This window comes from Cynoglossus semilaevis, chromosome 11 (genome assembly GCF_000523025.1).
Source record: "Cynoglossus semilaevis isolate Cse_v1.0 chromosome 11, Cse_v1.0, whole genome shotgun sequence".
Classification (NCBI taxonomy): Eukaryota; Metazoa; Chordata; class Actinopteri; order Pleuronectiformes; family Cynoglossidae; genus Cynoglossus; species Cynoglossus semilaevis.
The window spans coordinates 11,666,543-11,686,623 of record NC_024317.1 but is presented as its reverse complement, the minus strand read 5'-3'; the positions used below and the strand labels follow the sequence as shown (position 1 = coordinate 11,686,623).

At 40.3% G+C, this 20,081-nt stretch overlaps 2 protein-coding genes across 3 annotated transcripts in view; one reads left to right on the top strand and one right to left on the bottom strand.

Moving 5' to 3' along the window:
• Positions 1–313: 313 nt before the first annotated feature.
• On the bottom strand, positions 314–6,273 carry fam83d (family with sequence similarity 83 member D). 2 transcript variants are annotated; one of them, XM_025060400.1, is made up of 5 exons: positions 5,563–6,273; positions 3,364–3,531; positions 2,966–3,090; positions 1,166–1,648; positions 761–1,019 (listed from the first exon to the last, which is right to left on the bottom strand). In XM_025060400.1, the coding sequence occupies exons 1-5, from the start codon at positions 6,037–6,039 to the stop codon at positions 899–901; spliced, it is 1,374 nt and encodes a 457-aa protein (XP_024916168.1). In that variant the 5' UTR covers positions 6,040–6,273; the 3' UTR covers positions 761–898. The 2 variants fall into 2 exon arrangements, with proteins under 2 accessions (XP_008318738.1, XP_024916168.1); XM_008320516.3 differs by having other exon boundaries at positions 314–1,648; positions 5,563–6,266.
• A 3,707-nt stretch (positions 6,274–9,980) lies between these two features.
• The window catches only part of zhx3a (zinc fingers and homeoboxes 3a), a 20,311-nt gene continuing 10,210 nt past the window's right edge, over positions 9,981–20,081 (top strand). Inside the window, exon 1 of the mRNA XM_025059992.1 lies at positions 9,981–10,590. The gene's annotated coding sequence lies outside the window, so the exon portion shown is untranslated. The remainder of the gene's footprint in view (positions 10,591–20,081) is intronic.

Genomic DNA, 20,081 nt, shown 5'->3' with positions numbered 1-20,081 from the left:
ATAAGTTAAGCTATACATTTCTTATTTTTCAATTAAGTTAAAAATAATATCTCCAATAAATCTGTGATGAAAATATACATTTGGTATCAGGTCAATTAAACAGCTGATGTGTCAGTGAGCTTCTACATAAGCTGTCACTTTCAAATAAACAATAAAACAAACAAACGTTAATCAACTTGACACTGCTTACTGGAACAGGTCCTCGATGACGCTGCCTCAGTTGTCAGAAGTAGCGGTGGGAGGTGGGAGGTGGGGGGGAGGTACAACAAGGCCATGGAAAAAAAAATTTAAAAAATGAAAAAGTAACCAAAAATGCCATCGCTTACCAAATACTTTATTTTTTCACAAGGTGGCGTTACAGCCATGGAGCTGCTCAAAGAAGGATGAACACGTAGTTACAGCAGGCAAATGTGATGTTAATCTCTAAACCAGCATCTGGGCCGGTGTCAATCACTACAGTTTACATTAGTCACTTCCAACCTCCTCCACAAATGAAATTATCGAACATATAAAGTCAAAAGAGCCATGACTACTCAGTGTTTGAAGACTTTATGCAGTGTTGCAATCAAGATTAGCTATTTCACCAGAAATCAGTTCAAAATGTACAGGACGCAGCATCATAGAAATGGGCACTGCAGCTAAAGAAGACAAACTAAAACTCTACTGCATTAGCCACACGTGTTAATGTGAAACATAGGATCCAGAAGAAACCCAGCTGAAGCACTTTGCCCTCCACCTCCCATCTCCAACATCCCCTCAAACCGACTAGTGCATACATCTGGACCTTGGCCATGTGCCCACGCCCTCAACAAGCATTCTGGGATTTGGCTCCTCCTTCCAGTCTTTGTGTACCCTCTGCCTGCTGTGGGTGCCAAGCCCCAGAGCCATGTTGCTGATGTCACCCAGTTCCTGCCTCTGGGACAGTGTGGTCACCATGTGTTCCAGCTTGGATCGGATTGAACAGTAGTAGTATTGACGCTCTCTGGCCAGCTTTTGGAAGCAGTCCTTCAGGGTGTTGTCTGGAGGTGGCAATATGGGTATTTTGTGTCTGGATGGTGTGAATGAGGACAATGTATTTTTGTCTGCTCTAGTGTTTGACTGTGTGATGACGTCAGGATGATCTGCGGCTGTCTGATCAGTTTGAGTGACACCGTCAGCAACTAACCTGCTGGTCTGAGTGAAGGCATTACAGGCCGTAGCACCGGTCGTCGCTGCTTCTTTTTCCACCATCTGGTCTGCAGGAAAAAGCTGGGTTGTGCAGCCGGCCAGGATCTCCTCTCCCTGCATGTGCTGCAGCTCATTCCACTTCTCACCTGTGGCAGAAACGCTTGGTGCTAGGCAGATTTCACCACGAGCTGCAGCTGGAGATTCACACATGTGCTGTTCTGCTACACGTTGGAGTTTGTGGTTAGGTGTGCTGGTCAGACACACTGGCTCCACAGCTCTGACTCTGGTCAGAGCAGGGGATGAGGGGACTGACGCTTTGATCATTTGCTCAGTGATGTTTCCAACAACGGGAGACACGTGGGTATTTATGGGCAGAGACTGAGCGTAGAGGATGCGAAACTCCTCATCAAATTTCTCTGTAATCTGGCCTGAAAGTTCCACAAGATTGCTGCTGTTCAGCTTGCCATCAGTCCAGTCAAACCTGAAAGGAATCCATATTGACAAATGACTAAAGGTAGGTACTAACTAAATCTGAGATATATTTGGATTTTTTTTTTTGAGCCTGGTTAATTTTGTGAGTTTTATAAACCTAGTGATAAAAAAAATAATTCAGCACGTAGTACGTGGTGTAAAAATAACTGGAAATAAAATAAATTGGTTTCTCCTCCTATTCAGATTCCAAGCTGGTATAATTTAGTGAGGATTGCTTTGCAAAGGCACCTGCAGGCACAAAACACATGTGGGGGAATAAAATGACATGTCAGAGCAGATTGGTTACAGGGTAACAATGCCTGGCCCTGGTGCCATTATCAGCCTGGGAGAATGGAGCAAGGACAATGTCAGTTAAGGCCAACAGCTGTTAATGGTAGTGGTCTGTCAAACGTTATGTATAGCATTCAGGGGAGTACATGTAGAGATAACAAAGCCATGCGTGATTCACTTTGGAAAAAAAAGCTTGTGGAAAGGTTTATGGTTCAATGCTATCAGTGCTTATGCACCAGAAGAGTAGGATATGTTATTGAACAAGTGGTGGGGAAAACAAAGGCTGATGAAGCAGAGAAATGCCAGTTAAAGAAGTGTACAAAAACAGACACAACATTTACCCTCTTTAAACCCATCCTTGGAGAGCAACAGAATTGGGTGCTTGCTTAACACACCCAGTCAGCCATGGGCAGAATTCTACCTGTGATTCTCTGACAACAAGCCTGATCCTCTTACCACAAGGCCACAGGCTAGAACATGGAAGGAGTTCTCTGTGCAGCTAATGAAAGAGGATAATAACAGAGCTGAGGACAGATGGCAGAGTAAATGGAAGATAGGGACTGAAAGCATCTTTAAGCAGGATTGAAAGTGAAAAGGTAGTTGTCCCAGATGATGTATCTGAGGAACATATTAGACCTTTTATTGTTTTAGTCTAATAATGGTTTTATAACTGTAGACACACAGACAGCCTGCTGGTGCGTTTGTGATGCAGCCGTCTACCTGCCACAGGCTGGATACCCTGCCTGCTCTCCACTCACAGACAAAAGGGAATACATTTAAAAAGAAACATTCCTAACACTCGTTGTCACAGTATCAGCTGAGTGAAACCTAATTGTTCAGGGCTCAGATGACCTGCAACATTAGCTGTAAAAAAATTCTAACAAATAGACACATCTTGAGGAGTATGACAGGGCCACTGCTGTTTGTTTTGACGTTTACACCACTTTTAATCAACACCTATAATGGTCCATCAAGTCAAAAGCAAAAAGATTGTATCAATGAAAATCCAAATGTGTCCAGTGTGTGTGTTTGTTACCTGTAGGAACCTGTAGCTACTTTATTCCCATCAATCAGCATGAACCTTTCATGAACATTCCCTGTAATCTTCGCTCCAGATCGCGTGTAGTAAGTTGAGCCAGTTACAGTTCGTACTCTCATGTGCTATAAGGAATCAAAACAGAGATGGGACCAGATTCAGAGGAAAGAGAAATAAAAAGGTCTCTGTACCATCGACTGTTGAAAAACATATTACAAAATGGTTTTGTGCTGAGTGTCACTGACAGGATCATCTTTGCTCCACTTCAATGCTCTCTCATCAGACCTTTTTAATGTTTTTGTCTTAAACCAGTTGAACGAGGTCACAATATTTAAATGTGTTGTCATCTAATGTTTGTGTGGTTAACACAGGGCTGTTTTACTGAGTTGTCTACATACCTGGAGGTCATCCAGGCGAACACCAAGATTCCTGCACATCTTGAGAAAGGCAGGAGCACATATTAGGTCCAACAGGATGTAGACGGGTACTTTGCGTTGGGCGCTGGCCTCCTGAAGATCTTTGAAGATTTCTAGGTCTGTCAGAGAGTCTGTAACTATAGCAATAACCTGCAGGAGAGGACCACAGAGGAGAGGATATAATTAAATTCTGTTTTCACAGCCTCAGCTGTGCATATGAAACATTTGGTTGTGTCTCTATTATTTTTATTTTCAAGAAATAGAAAAAGGGCCTCGGCTCCGAAAGGTGTTCTGATGAGCTGTCTATTGACTGTGTTCTGTTTCCATGGAAATCTGCAGCAATGCTTGTCAGCAATCAAAAGATGTTAATGCAGTACACAATCAGGAGCAGTGTGGGAGCTTTATTTGGGCCGTAGTTTGAACATATCATGGCAAATTCTTTTAACCCCTTCAACAATTTGACAGCTACCTGAAGCAATATAATTTGAGCGATACAAGTACATATGATAATCACATTTAGTCCTAAAAATGTGAAGGCATGTCAGTCATAACTATATGTACAAAAAAAAATCTGTCTGTCATTCACACACTTTCTTCTATTCGCCGTTCCTTCTGTTTACCAGAAATCTAACAGCTACATCCTAAGTTAGTCCAGTCGTACTTCATGTATGAAGAGGTGCACAGGCCTCTGGTCATTGCTTGGCAATGGAATAAAACTCAAGAGGCTGCCATAAGGCTTGTGTTGCAAGGATAAGACACAGATGTTTGCATATTTCCTTTGTCTGAAGCTCAAGCCTTGTTTGGATTGTAGCTTCGGTCTCACTCGTTTTCAAGAATGAAGTTTTTAAGGAAGAAACAAGCTTGTTGTTTCCAGGCACTTTCTGTAGACTGACTAGGTTCATTGTGGACATTGTTAACAGTCAGCTTCTCTGCACAAAAGAGACTGAAAGAGACAAAAGAGAGTGTCATGAAGGGTTTAACGTAACAAAACGCTTTTTAAACAAGGTTCAAGTCTAACGACAATCACGTACACTGCTGTTTTTGGACTTATGGCAGAAAAATAATTCAGTTAGGGTTTAGGGTTCTAATAAAAGTGGAATTCAATCTTTCACAGAGTGAAGTGAAGCAAGTTCAGGCACATCTGTTGCACAGGCCTGAGGTGTTGCAGAAGCCACAGATTCACATCACATGCTTGGTTCTGGAAAATTCCATTTTATATCAGAAGACTGCATTTACAACTACCAAGAGGAACACAAGGCTTAAAGTCAATGCTTAGTCTCTGTGTCTTTGGTCTGCTTGTCCTCAGTAAACCCATCAATTCAACTGGATTAATCTGGTATTTCTTATATTTTGGTAGATTGAAACTGAGAGATTAGATTTTAGAGGTTTAAGATTAAAAGGTCTTTCTGCATTTCGATCAAACAGCTACACATTAACCCGCCATAAATACAGAAAATCTAAAGACATTTGATATCGAGTCATTGGTACAGTGTAGGCCCAGCCACGGATGAGTCAGCTGATCAAAGACTAATTGACTACAACAATAAAAATACATTGTATTGAAATCACCAACAACTACTTTGTTGATTAATATATAATAAATTAAATAATATAATTTACAATACTTTAATAATTTATTTTAACTGGAAGAAGTAGTATGAAAATGTTCACTAAAGCTTTTATAGTTTAAATTTTCATTAGCCCATAGTTATATATTTTTATATAAAATATATATCATGGACTGGTTGACGGGTTGGCCTGCAGTTCACTGGAGGGTGAAGATGAACGTGTGCTTTCACGTAAATAGATTTGTTTTAGTAAAACATAAATTACAAGGTGTTCAAAAAAAGTTTGGGTTTTTTTTTAATACAAATTCGACAACATTATTTAGTATCTTTAGATATGAAACCGACAGACGGTGTGGAAACTGGCCTGGGGATCAGCTGGAAGGTGGATTTATAAAAGCCGGTGTCACGACCACCCTACATGCACATGTTCATATTATATTACACACATGTATATTATTTAAGGCTAAGTTTAACACAATACTACTTTATACGATACATGTTGACGAGTGTGTGTGTGTGTGTGTGTGTGTGTGGTGGGGTCAAGGCTGTCATTGCTACAGTGTTGACCTGCTGTTGTAGAATAGCACAGTTATCAGGGCTGATGTTCTCTTACCTCTCTGGCACTTTTAATCATTCGTCTCACGGCTTCCTTGCAGCTGTATATGCTCTCTCCATAACTGGGCTGGAAGTACGCCACGGCCCGGGTCACTCCCCGGTACGAGCCAGCTGTGAAGGCTGGCCAGCCTAGTTCCAGCATCGGCGGCTCCAAGTCAGAGACATCTGGGAAGTAGGTGACAGAGGAACAGTCCACGGCGCTGCTTAACGACTGCTCCTCGCCGACGTGGCTGTGTGCGAAGCGGGGCGACACTGCTGCGCTGCTGATCCGTTGGATCTCATCGTCTGACAAAAAGTTCGGCAGCCCTTCTTTACTCAAGAAGTCCAGAAAGCGTTGGACTCCTCCGGAGAGCAGCTCCTCCAAGGCCAGTCGGTGGCGCTCATTGTACACTTCTTTTAAACTCACTTCCTTGCCTCCTGGTTGTTTCAATCCGAGTCTCAAAGGTGAATCTTCCCAGCACTGAGACAAATTCATGGTGTCTTCTCCTTACTTTGCTTTTTTCCTCACACACAGATGACAGGTAAACGTTCGCTCCTACAAGGAGACGCGACGTTATTTTGTCTTTTCCCTCCGTTTGTGTTCACCCAGAGCCCGTATTGGCTGCTCGTCTCTGAGCCGCCTCTCCGGTGTCGTGGAGTCACTGTCACTCTCATGTCAGGCTGCTCTCATTGGTTCGTTTAAACCGAACTACTGTACTGCACTTCCCTCCGCCACGCCCTCCCCCGGTCCCACCCCCAAAACAACCTGTGCGAGAAATAGGTGCAGCCACCCGGTTGTCAGGTTGCCAAAGTAAAGTAGACCGGAACTAGAAACACATAAAACAACAGGAAGTTCCGTTCCAAAAATAGGTAATATTTACTATGAATTCCGTGGTCAATAAAGTGTAAAGTAGGATTGTGTCTTCACTATTAAAATTCTTCTTTAAAATTGACATTCACTGTTTGTGTTTTCAATCTGAGTTTACATTACAGAAATACAAAATAAATAATAAGTAATTATTAGTCAACAAATTGACTTTAATGCCAATGACATTTATTGACATTATTGACTGCAGCATCTGCTACTGATCAAAGGGGTTAGTCAGATAAATAGATGCTGACAGGAGAGTACGTCACACACTGAACATGCCAAACGCCATACGCGTAACCCAGCCTTAGATGGTAAATGTAATGAGCATAGGTAGACTCATTTGCACCAAAAACACACAGGAAGCCAAGTTCAACACCTTTAAAGAATGCCAACAGATAACCCACAGTTCGTGTAGGCAGGTGAGAGTGATCTAAATATAATCAACAAATGCTTAGGATTGACTACAATCTATTGAAGTCGGGAGGAAGGAAACAAGGAAACATTGTGCACAAAGCAGTCGGCAGATAAACAACCAGTTTATTAGTTACAGGTGAGCAGGATGACAATGATTAGCAGAGAGGAGTGGCAAAAGGCATAGATCACTGCAGTTAACAACCTTGGATGTTGTGAAGTTTTTAAATATATACAGTATATATATATATTTTAATTCTGTATTGCTAAGTCTGGTTGCAGGTGGTATTTGTCAGTCTTGTCAGCTTGTATACATTATAACCAGCAGTATTTCATGGTCTATTTTGAGAAAATGATGCCAGAACATCTGAGCATTACGTTATTGTACAAGAATGTAGGATTGCTGATAAACAGGATATGTTGTGTTAGGCAAACACCAAATACGTTCCCCACTACTGGGCACTGCAAAGTGGCAGCCGTGGCTTCTTTTTCATGGTTGGGTTAAATCCAGGGTGTGTATGTCTGTGTATGGGTGAAATGACAAATTCACTTAATGATAAACTAGTCTGCATCTGTCTTTATGTAGAGCTGGTTTCTTATTTACAGTAAATGAATAGGCAAAATGTCAGGGATTGACTTATCAATGCCATTTAATATACTGTATGGTTGTAGGCCAGTATTAGTTCCATTGGATTCGGAAGCAATTCTACATGCACCATTTCCTGTCATATAAATATATGTTACTTTACAGATTGTCTTTTTGCAATTAGCAGAGTAGCATCTCACTTGCTGGCCAAGCTTTCTGCTATTTGCATTTTTCTTCTCTATCGGCTCCATTTCTCAAAGTGATCAATGGGACTGTTTTTAGTGTCCAGTTCCCTTAACTGTATAAAACAAATGGTTGTACGTATGTGTTGAGGCCCAGGAAGAATAAGTAGTAAATAAGAAATAGCCATAAAAGGACTTAGACCCACCAAATAACCAGATGATGAAATGACTACATCAAATTTACAACACTGTGGAAGTGTCCTTGAAGACCTGTTTGCATTAAAATTGTTTTCATTAGTAGTTTATTAATTTATTATTATTAATTTAAACAATTTATCCTAAATGGAAGGATACACACAGGCCCAGTACAGACACAACCCTCTTCTCACTTTCTAAATTGTACATGCAGTGTGACAGTATAGCAAATATCTTTTTCTCAGCACAGATGCCAGATGAAAACAAACACACTAAAATATTTGGTCCCATCTGTCCGTACGCGTGTCATTCTTCACTGTTTCTAACAGCTTATTATGGTGCTGTTTGAAGTCACAGGAAATAGGGATGTAAGAAAACATTGATATGATAAAAAACTATATATCGTCATCCCTAAAGCAATGATTCCCAACCCCTGGGCCGTGGCACACTAGTGTGCCGTGAGAGATCATTAGGTGTGATTTTTGTTTGGTGGTGCGTGGGGTTTTTCCTGATGATAAATATGTACCGTGGCACAAAAAAGGTTGGGAAACACTGCCCTATAGTATTGCAGTATGTTGTTATATATTGTAATGTTACCACTGTATTGTGATACGTATCATATCACCAAGTGTGATTGTAATTTATGTCTATGTTATGTTTGTTTTTCTCTAAATAGTCTCGTACATCCTGAACATTAACTCTAGTTTCAGCAATATACTAATATGAATTAAACAGAGGTTTTACATTTCTGGTTTTGTATTGGTAATTACTTTAGCATGTCTTTTCAATATACAGGCAAAAGGTATTAAATAACCAGGAGGGTTTATTTTTCTTTCTTCAAGGGGTTCTTTAAATGACTCTTACCTTTCATTTCCATTCCAGGGAACCTGATTTTATTCAGCAATAATCTGAAAGTTAAAGCTCATTATTAATTAAATACCCTGTAAATATTTGAGGGGGTTAAGGCACTAACATTTTTAACTTGATATTATTGGTTGTTATAAAATAACAATATTTTATAATATATTTATAATATTGTAATATTTTAATAATAATATTGTTCCTCTGTGTAAAAGAAATTATGGAAAATTATTTGTGTATATTTAAATGAGAGAAGGGTTTTTTTATCCTCAACTGTAATTAACCTGTATAAAAAGCAAAAGATGCATCTGTGTCGTGGTGGTCAGTCCTTCTGGTCTTAGCAACACTTTTCTAATTGCCAGGGATGAGGCTGGCTACCATCTATGTGCACTTTTGTTGTCAAGTGAGTGGATTTTGCAACTTGTTTTGGAGTATATTGGATTAACTTGTAAAGATATGGCCATTTTTTAGATTGTTAAGTAAGCCTCTTCTGGGCTAACATATCCTTCATATAAATGTCATTACCATGGCAACATCATTGCGGCATCATGGTACTTACAAAAAAATGTATCTTTGAGTACCCCGACCATGTTTCGAGAGGACATTATCATGCTTCTGTGAATAGTGCTTAAATATCTCATTTTCTGTTGCCACTAGAAGGCGCACCTTTGGAGCTGAATTTGAATGCATACATGGCATAACACATTTAAAACACCAGTATTCACTGTTGTGTGATGCCCAGACATTTAATAATGAAAAAATTACTATTTTTTACATAAACGTATATAAAGATCTTGGACAAAAACATAGAATTCAGTGCATTACGGAAAATCCTGCAGAATTGGCCGAATCTGTTTACAAGTACACTCGTTATGAACAATAGAAGCTGATTGAATGAAGTAACAATAAATATACACATTGTTTGGTAGCATATTCTGTAAAAATAAAGTTAAAAAAAATCACTTGCACATATGTAATATGTGTATATGTATATATAGCTATGTCCTCTAAACCAATATAAACCAATCAGGTTACAGTAATTTAGCACAATTTTCGTTAGGATTGAAACACAAAATAATATAACAATAATAATATATTATTAAAATGACAAGAGTAATGATAATAATAAAATACTAATCTACTCTGTGAACACCACTGCACACATGGTAAATACACTACAGAAAGGTCATCAATAAACATCAAAAAACGAATCAGTGACCTTTATGCTGTAAGGCAAGCGAATTAACTGCTCTTTCACCGTGGGTCCCCCTCACCGACAATGTCTTACCATATTTGGCACAACAGAGACTCGGGTGGTATGGATGTCTTCACAGTGGAACGACCCATCTGTAGATGTGACGTCTGGGTCATATGTGCTCAGACGTCGCCCCAGCTGACAGACGGATGCTGGGGAGCACGTCGCTACATAAGTGCTGCTCAGAGGGGGATTTGTGGCAACACCGGGACAGGCTAAGAACAACGAGTGTGTTTTTGACAACAAAACCAGATATAACTTAAAGCGACTTCAAGACAAACAACTGTACTGTTGGAGTGCAACGTGAATACACAGCCGCTTACACATACACACCGCCCCTCTCCAAAATTTGAGATGAAAGGGCTTTCGGATTTTGGATGACGCTCCGAATCACGTGTTCATCGGAAACACACACTCGCTATCATTTTTCTCTTTTTTTCATTCGTCCTGCAGCGACCGCGGCTGTGTGTTGTGTCCACGCACCCGGACTTACATGACTGTAATGTAATGTACCACGCCGTGGTCAGTGACGGGTTCACGCCAGTTCAGCGGGTTCACTTAAGGAGACGCAGAACTCCCTCCCCCTCGCTCGCCTCCTCTACTCAAAGCGCAACGTTCAGAGCTAATCCGATATTATTCATTTACACATTAATGTCGGATTCCATTTTTGCCCGCCGACCGATGAGGTAAGGACACATCCACTCTTCCCGAACGACCAGAAACGCCTGTGGGGTATTAGAGAGGAGGGAGCTTCCCAAACTTATTTGCTATAATCATGGCTCGCTGTTCGATATGGCATTTTCATGTGGTGCTGTAGTCAAGGCAGTTTTATATGAAGTCGCCTATGTATAAAATGGCGACAGTGTGTGGAGGAGGAGGAGGGCAGGGGAGGTGTTGGTGGATTGTTGGGAATATTGATGAGGTTGTATAGAGGGGCAGATTGCCTGAGGTAAGAGGCAGTTGGGGTTTTTTTTTTTGGTTAAATGCTGTGAAGCGGATTAACTCCGTCACTTTGTTACTCTTAGCAGACGTGTGTCTGTCTAGTCTGTCGGACTGTGCTCCTCCTCTCTCCTCTATACAATGTGGCGTTTCTGCTTATTTTATTGCACAACGCTCCCTCTCCCTGTCAGCTTTTAGTTGTGTAAGACTTGTAAGACTGCCACGGCGGGATTCTGGTGCCACACACTGCCAACAGAAGTCCATAGATGTTCAAAGTGCGAGTCAAGTGCTCTTCCTTTTATTTATCGCTCACACGTTTCATACGTTTCTTCCTGTTGTCTGAGCAGAAAGGTAGGCCTGTATTTATGTATTTATCTCTATTTCCCTCTCTCCTTCTCTCTCTCTCTCTCTCCCTCTCCTTCTCTCTGTGTGGGTGTGTGTGTCCAAGCACTTTTTCTTTAATTTCCCTCTCTTTCCAACATGTGCTGCTCGTCAGAACTCAGCATTGACTTCCATTCATTAATAGGCTGTATATTAAAAACACTGTCCAGGTTGTGAAATGGGCAGAGTAGTGTCCTCTGCAGGGCCTGTCAGTGTAGTAGTACTTCACTGCATTCGGCAGTACTTGGGTTGTATACACAGACTGCGTGTAAGAAACTTGGCGTCTCTATGCTGTCAACGCTACAGAAGTCACTTGGAAGTGCCCTGCTGGTCTCAGAAGTGTACAGGACAACTAAACTAAACACGTGTTGAAAACTGTCTGGGTAAAATCAAACAACCTCCTTGTTTATTTGTTGTTGTTGTTTTTTTAAAATCTCCATCTGTTTCATATCTCAGTTTTGAGTCATTTTTTTAAATTCAAAGCCAGAAAATAAATGGTGGAAATAAAGTATTGGCAAGTGAATGTGATTGGTCACCACATGTGATGTGTGACAGCCATATTGTCTAATTGTTGTCTGCTTGGTACATCTGTATGTCACCAGTGATGTGACCCCGTTATGATTACTGTGTTTGGTTTACTGTCCAGCTGTCAATCACCCCATGACGTCCACTCCATTAACACCACCCTTAGACGATGTCTTCTCTTATGTCTCTTTTTCTCTGACAGTGTGTTCATAGTGTTTTATTAATATACACGAGATGGGCGTGGTATGAATTAAAGGGCAGTTTATGAATTGTAAGGGAATTACTGTAGGTGTTATGAGCCAATTTATTGACACGGCCTATACCAAGTGCCCGGTCTCTGCGTTGTGTTACCACATGGGGTCAGTGTAAACGCTGGGCTCCAGGGGGCTGCTGCCCAATGTAACACTCCTATAACAACTCAGCAGCCCATTATGATTTAACATTACTGAAGGAGAAAGATGCAGTTATTCATACTTGAATCATTTTATTTATATGCCATTTCATATTTTATCAATTGTTTCACGCACTTTCTTGTTACCAAAGTGCTTGATTTATATTTAGTGGTGAGAAATGAAAAATACGATTTAAATTTCTCGCAGTCATTTAGTTATGTTTAGTAGTTTTAGTGTTGTATAGGTGTATAACATCATGTAAATGGATTCATTGGATTTTGCATTTTTAATGCATTAATTTGGGATTTTTTTTTTTACAAAATGTATATCACATTCTTTTGAGGAAGACCTGAAACTTGAATGTGAGACTATGGGATTTATTTAAGGTATAAATAAAAAAATAATAAATCCATGTATATTAATAAAAAATCCATATATATATTTATACAGTATATATATAACACTTTTCCCTTACAATCATTTACAAAACTAAAAACTTGCATTTCCCAGAATGCGCTACAGCAACTTTTTTTAGTCAACAATCTGTAAGTTGTTCCCCTGAGCAGTGTGGTTTAAAGTAACCCGCTGCTAAAGAAAACAGACATTTTATTACAAACCTGTATACTAGCACCTGGGAGAAAAACAAATGTGTGGTACTCAGGAGAGGCACACACATCAACATGTTTATAGGTTGAAGTGTGGGTGTTTTATGTCCTTGACTGATTCTACGACTCCATTCAACCGTCTACCTGCCCACAGGTTGTTCAGCTGAGTATTGCTCTGTGAAGCATAAGTAGAACCTGTTTTTCTGTCTTCAGTAACATCCAAATACAACAGAATCGTCTTTGCTGGTCTCATACATTAATTTCTTCCAAAAACCAGATGAGCATTATTTTTCTGGTGCATGAATCTGCAGCTCCAGGCTGCAACGGTGATAACTCAGTAAGTTTCCTATTAACAACCTATGATCTGATCTCTAGCCTAAACCAGAGCCTCAGAATGTCTGACCCCATTAGCCACATCTTTTAATCTTAAACAAATGACTGGTGCTGCTCACTGTAGTGTTTATATCAGAAAGTGTCATGTGCCAAACTTTAGGCACCTTTTTAACTTCAACTGACTACAATTCACCTAATACAAAGTACTTCAGACGGAGCCTTAGAAGTTTGGTTGCATTATTACTACTGTACCACCAGGTCTTGGTTCTGGAGCCCAGAAGAGGACTGCTGGTAGGCTGGACTCTGTCTGTGGGCTAAACAATGTTGTTCTTCTATGTACGTTTAAAGCTCAAGCATGTAGGATTCCCTTACAAACCAACCAAGAGAATCATTTAAAATGACAAGACATAAACTGTGCCAGCCATTGATGTGCCTGTTGTAGATTGATCTCCACTCCAAAGCTTTACCTCTCAAGAAACATAACCATAACCTCTGATTGCCTAACTTCCACCACAATTCACATCATCTGCTAAAACATAACTCAAGCCTCAGAAACGAGGTCCTGTCTTATTAGGACCAGACACTGAGTAGAAATACACTCAGACACAGAGACATTCTCAGTAGAGTAGAAGTGGAGCCAATCGTGAATGTAACATACAGATGTTTTACTAATCAATAAAGCACAGTGTATGAGCACAGACTGATTTCTGTACGTGTGCAGCAGCAGACGCATTGTTTGTACTCTTCTGGATTTTGTGTTGGTCCAGTACAGTCTTAAATTATTCAGTTTGGAAATTAACACAATTTGCTCATTTAATATTTTGGGGGTGTGTCTTTGTTATGATACCTTGAGAGCTCGTTAAAACCAGTGTAATGCAGGGTACTTGCTGCACCTTAATCTGAAAGTCTGATGTTTCTCTAGAAATGATTTGTCTGCAGGCAGAGTGCAATCCAGACCTCACTGCATGGAATTAATTTTTCAGGCGTGTGTGATGGAAGGCAACACAAAGGTAAAAAGCTCCATTTGTAAAGCCAGAATACACTACACTACACCAACACTCTTACAACAGTGAATGTCAATTCCCTTTGTAGATCCATGGGAACAGTCGTCCATCTCCCTTCTCGGAACTGCTCTAATGAGGCCAGGCATATTGCCTTTCATCCCTCACACAATGTAGTAAGCACATAGTGCCCACTCCCCTCTGCAGACAGGAGAATGCACCCATGCAGTTCTCATGAACTGGGAATACTATACTGTACAGGGTTGGTAAGTGCAGCCACTGTTGATGTTATGTTTATGTGAGTGTGCCTCCCACATCTTAAAATCCTCTGCCAGAGAACACTGAGGAAGGTCATATGGTCATCATTTGCAGATTTAGCTGACATGGAGTGCACAACATTCCTTGAGTTCAGGGAAGAAAATCAACTCAAACCGTCTAATGCCAACCAGATCTATGTTACAGTGGCTTTTGTAAAAGCCAGCATTCATGATTCCTCATGGCCTTTGCAGACAAATCTGTGTTTGGATTTTAAGGCTCAGCCTTTTCTCCCTTTTTGCTTTTTTCGCAATTGTCTTTGTCGTCGGAACAACGTCCGCACCGCTCGAAATCCCAACCAAGGCAGCATGTCGATAAAGTACAGGGGGCAGCATCGTGGCCGGTAAAAAAACAAAAACATGTTTTTTTCTGTCCCATTTGATTGGGTCAATAGGATCATACAGTTACCAGGTGTTGGCAGTTGGGTGTAATGTCAGCCATTTTAGACACCACAAATTACAATTAGCTATAAAAATGCAAAATGAATCCCTCTAGTCTTGGCCAGAGAACTGAAAAAGTTTTACATCAAAGAGATGTAGAAGGATGTATGACTCAGAGTTTATTTCTCTCTCCATGCTGCCTGGTTTATTTGTCTGTCATTCATCTGCACCACAGATAGAAGGGCTCAGCGAACAATGCAAGATTTTAATGAGTGCCTGCTCTAATACAAAACAGGACCATCCAGCAGAGATTCTCAGACTGAAAGAGTGCAGTTAGAGACACACTGTACTACACTGCAATCAGCAACGATTGAACAAGACCATACAACTGGCAGCTAGGCCTGTGGATTGTCAGTTGAGTCACAAATAAATTAAATATGTAAATTAAAGATTGAGTCACAAACCACATCCTGTAACATTTATAGTGAGAAATGTATGAACTTACCCTAAAACCTAAAGCTATGTATATTAGAAGGTGAGCTGTTAAAAGAATCGGAATCGGAATTTTGAACACTGAAAAAAAACAAAAAAACAGTGGTAAATACAGATACATGCCAGTAATCAATGTGGTCGTTGGTTCTGATGAATATTAAACCTTCCTTTTTGTTCATCCAGTGACCTCTGCTGTACGGTTATTCCCGTGTGTTGTCACTGTGACTTTTTAGGTGATAACTGAAATGCTGAAAGTTTTACACACAGCGTGTGTACTTGGCATGTTTCCAAATGGATATAATTATCATGTGGTAATCACAGCGGAGCGGTGTGTTTGGCTTTGAACATTGTCAGGTCATGCAATTTTTGTTTATTACAGAACATTTTTGTAACAATTTGTCCATCAAAATAAGGAAGGTGAAGGGCATATTTCTTTAATTAAAAATGCAATAAGTTGGAAAGTGATTCACCGATTAGCAACCTTAGCAGAAACCACTGTAGTCTTAAATGATGGTACGGCATTTGTGGTGCACAGAGCGGCCATGCTTTTTTAATCCTGATAAATGTGACAACACGGTGGCCAGGATCTGGTTTTTACCAGCTGCCAAAACTTGTTACCAATCCGGCTGCTGAAACATGTTTGTCAGGTGAATTAAAGGATGTGCTCTATCTCAAGGCTATGACCAGGATGAACGTTCTGGAATAGAGCAATTAACGTTACATGGACAAACACTGTCGGCTCTGCGCTTTAGTGTTGTTGATTTGGCCTTTGTGAGTTATGACGTGGTTAACACTCTGACTGTCTCTTGCCTGCACACGACAGTATGTACAGTAACACAAAGCGTCATTCTTTTCAGAGCGTTTTTATTCAAGTAATAAACACTTTTCTAGGCTGTAAAAAGTAGCTTTAGTGACAAAAGCATATACTGACATTCTAACAGCTGAAGGAAATGACCAGGTATTCATTTATATACATTTAAAAGAGCAGAGGACTAGGTTCTGAATCAGTACTGTTGCTTTAACAATAAGGGAAAAGTAGAAAAGGCTGGGTTCTGTAGAATTTCACAATTATGGCCAATTTATAGTCTGTTTAAATTTAAATTTAAATTTAGGAACTCAACCCGGTCACTGATCTTAGCGTCTCTGCCATGCTCATGGGTAGTGATGTCTTTGAAAATTTGGACCACAAAGATGTCTATAACGCGTACAGTGGAATATACTGTATGTAAAGTACACTTCAATGATTCAGTTCTGTTTAAACAACGCCCTTCCTCCTTTGTACAAACATTTATCGATTTTTTAATACGACAGTAAAGTACTGTCATGAATCATTATAACTGCTTAATTCAAATTGTAATGTCTCCTGCATTAAGGAGAGCTGACGTCAAGAGCACACTTTAAGAAGTATTATTTTAACAAAAACAGCAAAAACTAAACAGAGGTGTGGTCTGTTCTCAGGACTCTACAGACAGGTACATCAGCCAATAAACACTGGGCACAACATGCCTTAGTAATTACAAGAACAGGTAAAGCATTACCCACCATAACCTAAAAACACGGATATTACAATATCCACAGTCAAGTGTTTTCATCTAGAGAGCAGAGGGGAGTGATGCTTCAGTCCCTCACTTTAACCCTTTCACTGCTCTTTATGATGCTGGTGCGAGTCGAGTTTTTTTTTTGTGTTGTCAACAAAACACTCCCTTTTTCTGTTTTTTTTTTCTGCAAAAATATAAACCTGAATCAACAACTAATAATAAGCTGTAAGATTTATTTTTACTGACTAAATCCTCCTCCTCTTCTGATAATTTGTAGTGTCTTCGGTGACTCATTTAAAAACAGACAGAAAAAAGAGAAATGGTCAAAAATAGTTAAAGACACAGTTTCATAAATATGAATATGATATTATATATGATATTTGAGGGGTTTGCCAAATTACTTAAAAATCGTTTTGGGGAGAAGATCACAGATTTTATTTATTTTTTTAATTATCAATCGTCTGACAGACAGAAAAGGGAGTGAAAATATCCATCTCTGAAAACATTCATAGCCCAAATGGCATAATGTAAAATGTAAAATAAACCCAGGAGCTAGGTTAAGCATTTTCCCTTGAGTGTACGTGACTATGACATGTAGCTGTGCTTCAGTACTGCTGGCAATAATTTAAAAACACTGTATTCAAAGACATAAAACACAGTCTCAGAGCGTGGCACTGATGAGAGGGTGTTAAAACTCTGAGTCTGAGGTCTCGCCTCACTCTTTATGCACATTATTTTGGGATCAGATGTGTTTGAGCGCGGAGTAATTTCAGGTTAGGTGTTCTGCCTAAGGAATAATGATTTGAATAATTACCCTTTAGTGAATTAATCTCATATGATTTTTTTAGATTTAAAATATATTTATTCATTAAATGAAAGTGTCTGCTTCCCTCTGTTTGCATCGTGTTTATGTGAGTATCAAATTGGAATTGCTCCACACAGCGCCGCAGCACTTTACACAGCAGTGGAGACTGTTCTGCATCCAGAGCTGCACGAGAAGGTGATGTGTGTGTGGCTGCCGAAAGTGAACATGTACCAGCATGGTGGATGTGTGTGTGTCTATGCAACGGCTGCACACAGGCATGGTGTGTGTGTGTGTGTGTGTGTGTGCCCACAGCATAGCTTGGTGTCAAGCATTCAACCTTTACATCCATTGTAACAAAGCACACAGTGAGTCTGGCTACATTTTTTTGTCTACAATTTTGAGGCACTCACACATGTTTATTTTTCAATTTACCAACTTAAAAAATACTGCCTGGCCTAGGTATTTACATTTGTGTGTATTCTTGATATTTGCAAATTAACTTGTAATTAATAGAGTACGAATCAGGAAGTCAACATCCATGTTCGTGTCCATTTCTCATTTATGGTTAACAACTGTTATTTATATAGGAGTTCAACTCACATGAAAAAAAAAATATCATAAGACTATTGTAACTTGCTTTGAACGTAGTGGACGTGAGGACTCAAGCAGCACATTCTGAACTCTTGGCCTTTCATTTGAAAGATGACCTGCTCTACCTACTGATCTGCAGCCACCAATCGTATACTCTGTCGTGTCCTGACACAACTTTATGGCTCTGTGATTGCCTAATCTGACAGAAGGGGCCGTAAAATGTACTCAGTCTGACCTTGGCTTTAGGTCGTGCTGCTCCAGCTAGCTCCACCACTTTCTCTCAGTAGTCTGGGATTTTTATATGCTGTATTTGGGGTTTTTTCTTCTAGTTGAGCAGTTTTTTAATTCTTGTTTGTATTTTTTGTTGTGCGAGTGTGAGTGTGGACGGTGGGCAAGGGGTAGAAAGGAGTTGCCATGGCAATGTTAACACATGAGTGGCACCACAGACCAGTCTCCCGGTGGACAGGGCTGCCTTGACAAGAAAAAGAGAATAAGGGAACAATGTACGAGGAGGTGGGGAGTGGGGGGGGGGCAAAGAGAGGGCTGACAACACCTGCGTCTCCGATATTCACACATAGTCAGAAACAAACATGCCCACGTGAATATTAAATAAAAATAAATACAGCCCACTGCCAAGTCCGACACCGAAGACTGTGCATCAGGTGAAGATAGCGTGCACCGGGGCTTGTATTAGCACCTCGCTAATGACCCCGGATGACTCTCCATTGTTTTTCAGCACACGTTCACGGTAGCCTGGAACTTATTAAACATAGAGTAAATGTTGGTACACGTGAACAGATGCCAAAGTTTGCAATCATCCTCTGTGACGGCATGATGAAAACAGAAGACACAGTAAGGAGAACAATAACCATTTGACAGTCAGCCATTTCATGCCTCCAGCGTTTGATCACGGTTCTCTTCATAAATGAGAAATCATTGTTTTAGTCTGCCATGCACAGTAATTGCTCTGGCTTCCTCTGGCTGTTATGTGGTCGTCTGATTCACTTACAAAATGTTAATCTTTTAATGGGTGTTTGGCTGAAAAGCTCCATTAAACAGATTTTCAGATTTGTTTATTTGGGTCATTCTGTGTATTTGTCAGGAGTATTCTTGAACAGTCCAAGTCTCCGCAGGACACCAGTGGATGACTGAAGCAGACTCTCAGGTATGCATGCCTATTGTTACAGGCAACAAAGAATTAGTCGTAAGTGAAAGCATTTGTGCCGTCTTTGCTGTCACATCAATAGAGAAGAGCGAGTCAGTTCAGAGACAGAAATTTGGAAGAGTGCAGGTGCTACATTTTGTAGGGGTGTGGAGGGAGGTGTGCAAAGATGTGTGCCATCAAGGTGTCAGTGTGGAGGAATATTGAAACAGCACAGCCTGTCATCATCATCAGTCATCCTCTCTCTTCTTCTTCCTCACATGCCTGACTTGTGCCTTCTTTGTCCTTCCTCTTCCAGCCTTCGCATTCTCATTCATGAGGTAGGCAGCGCGACAAAAAACACACCAATTTCTGTTAGTTGCTGTCAACTGTAGGTGACTCGACAGCCTTTATGTGGGAGTGTCTGAATCAGTCGGCTGTTTTGAATTCAATTTAGACGTCTAGCAACCCTCCTGCAGCCTCGCCTCGCCTCCTTTTTCATTTGGTTGTAGCTTGCTAAAAATGTGAGTCCTATTGTTATTCCTATTGCTATTGTAATTACTGCAGCACTTTGTGAACTAATGAAAGGGGATACGTGCTGTCTTTTCATTTCTGCAGAAATGTTTTATATCCGCTGGCTCATTTTCAAATACCAAACAAGAAAATCGAAAGACAAATAAATAAGTTAATAAGATGTGAACATCATATTGAAATCCCAGTCAGAGCACAGATGTGGGGG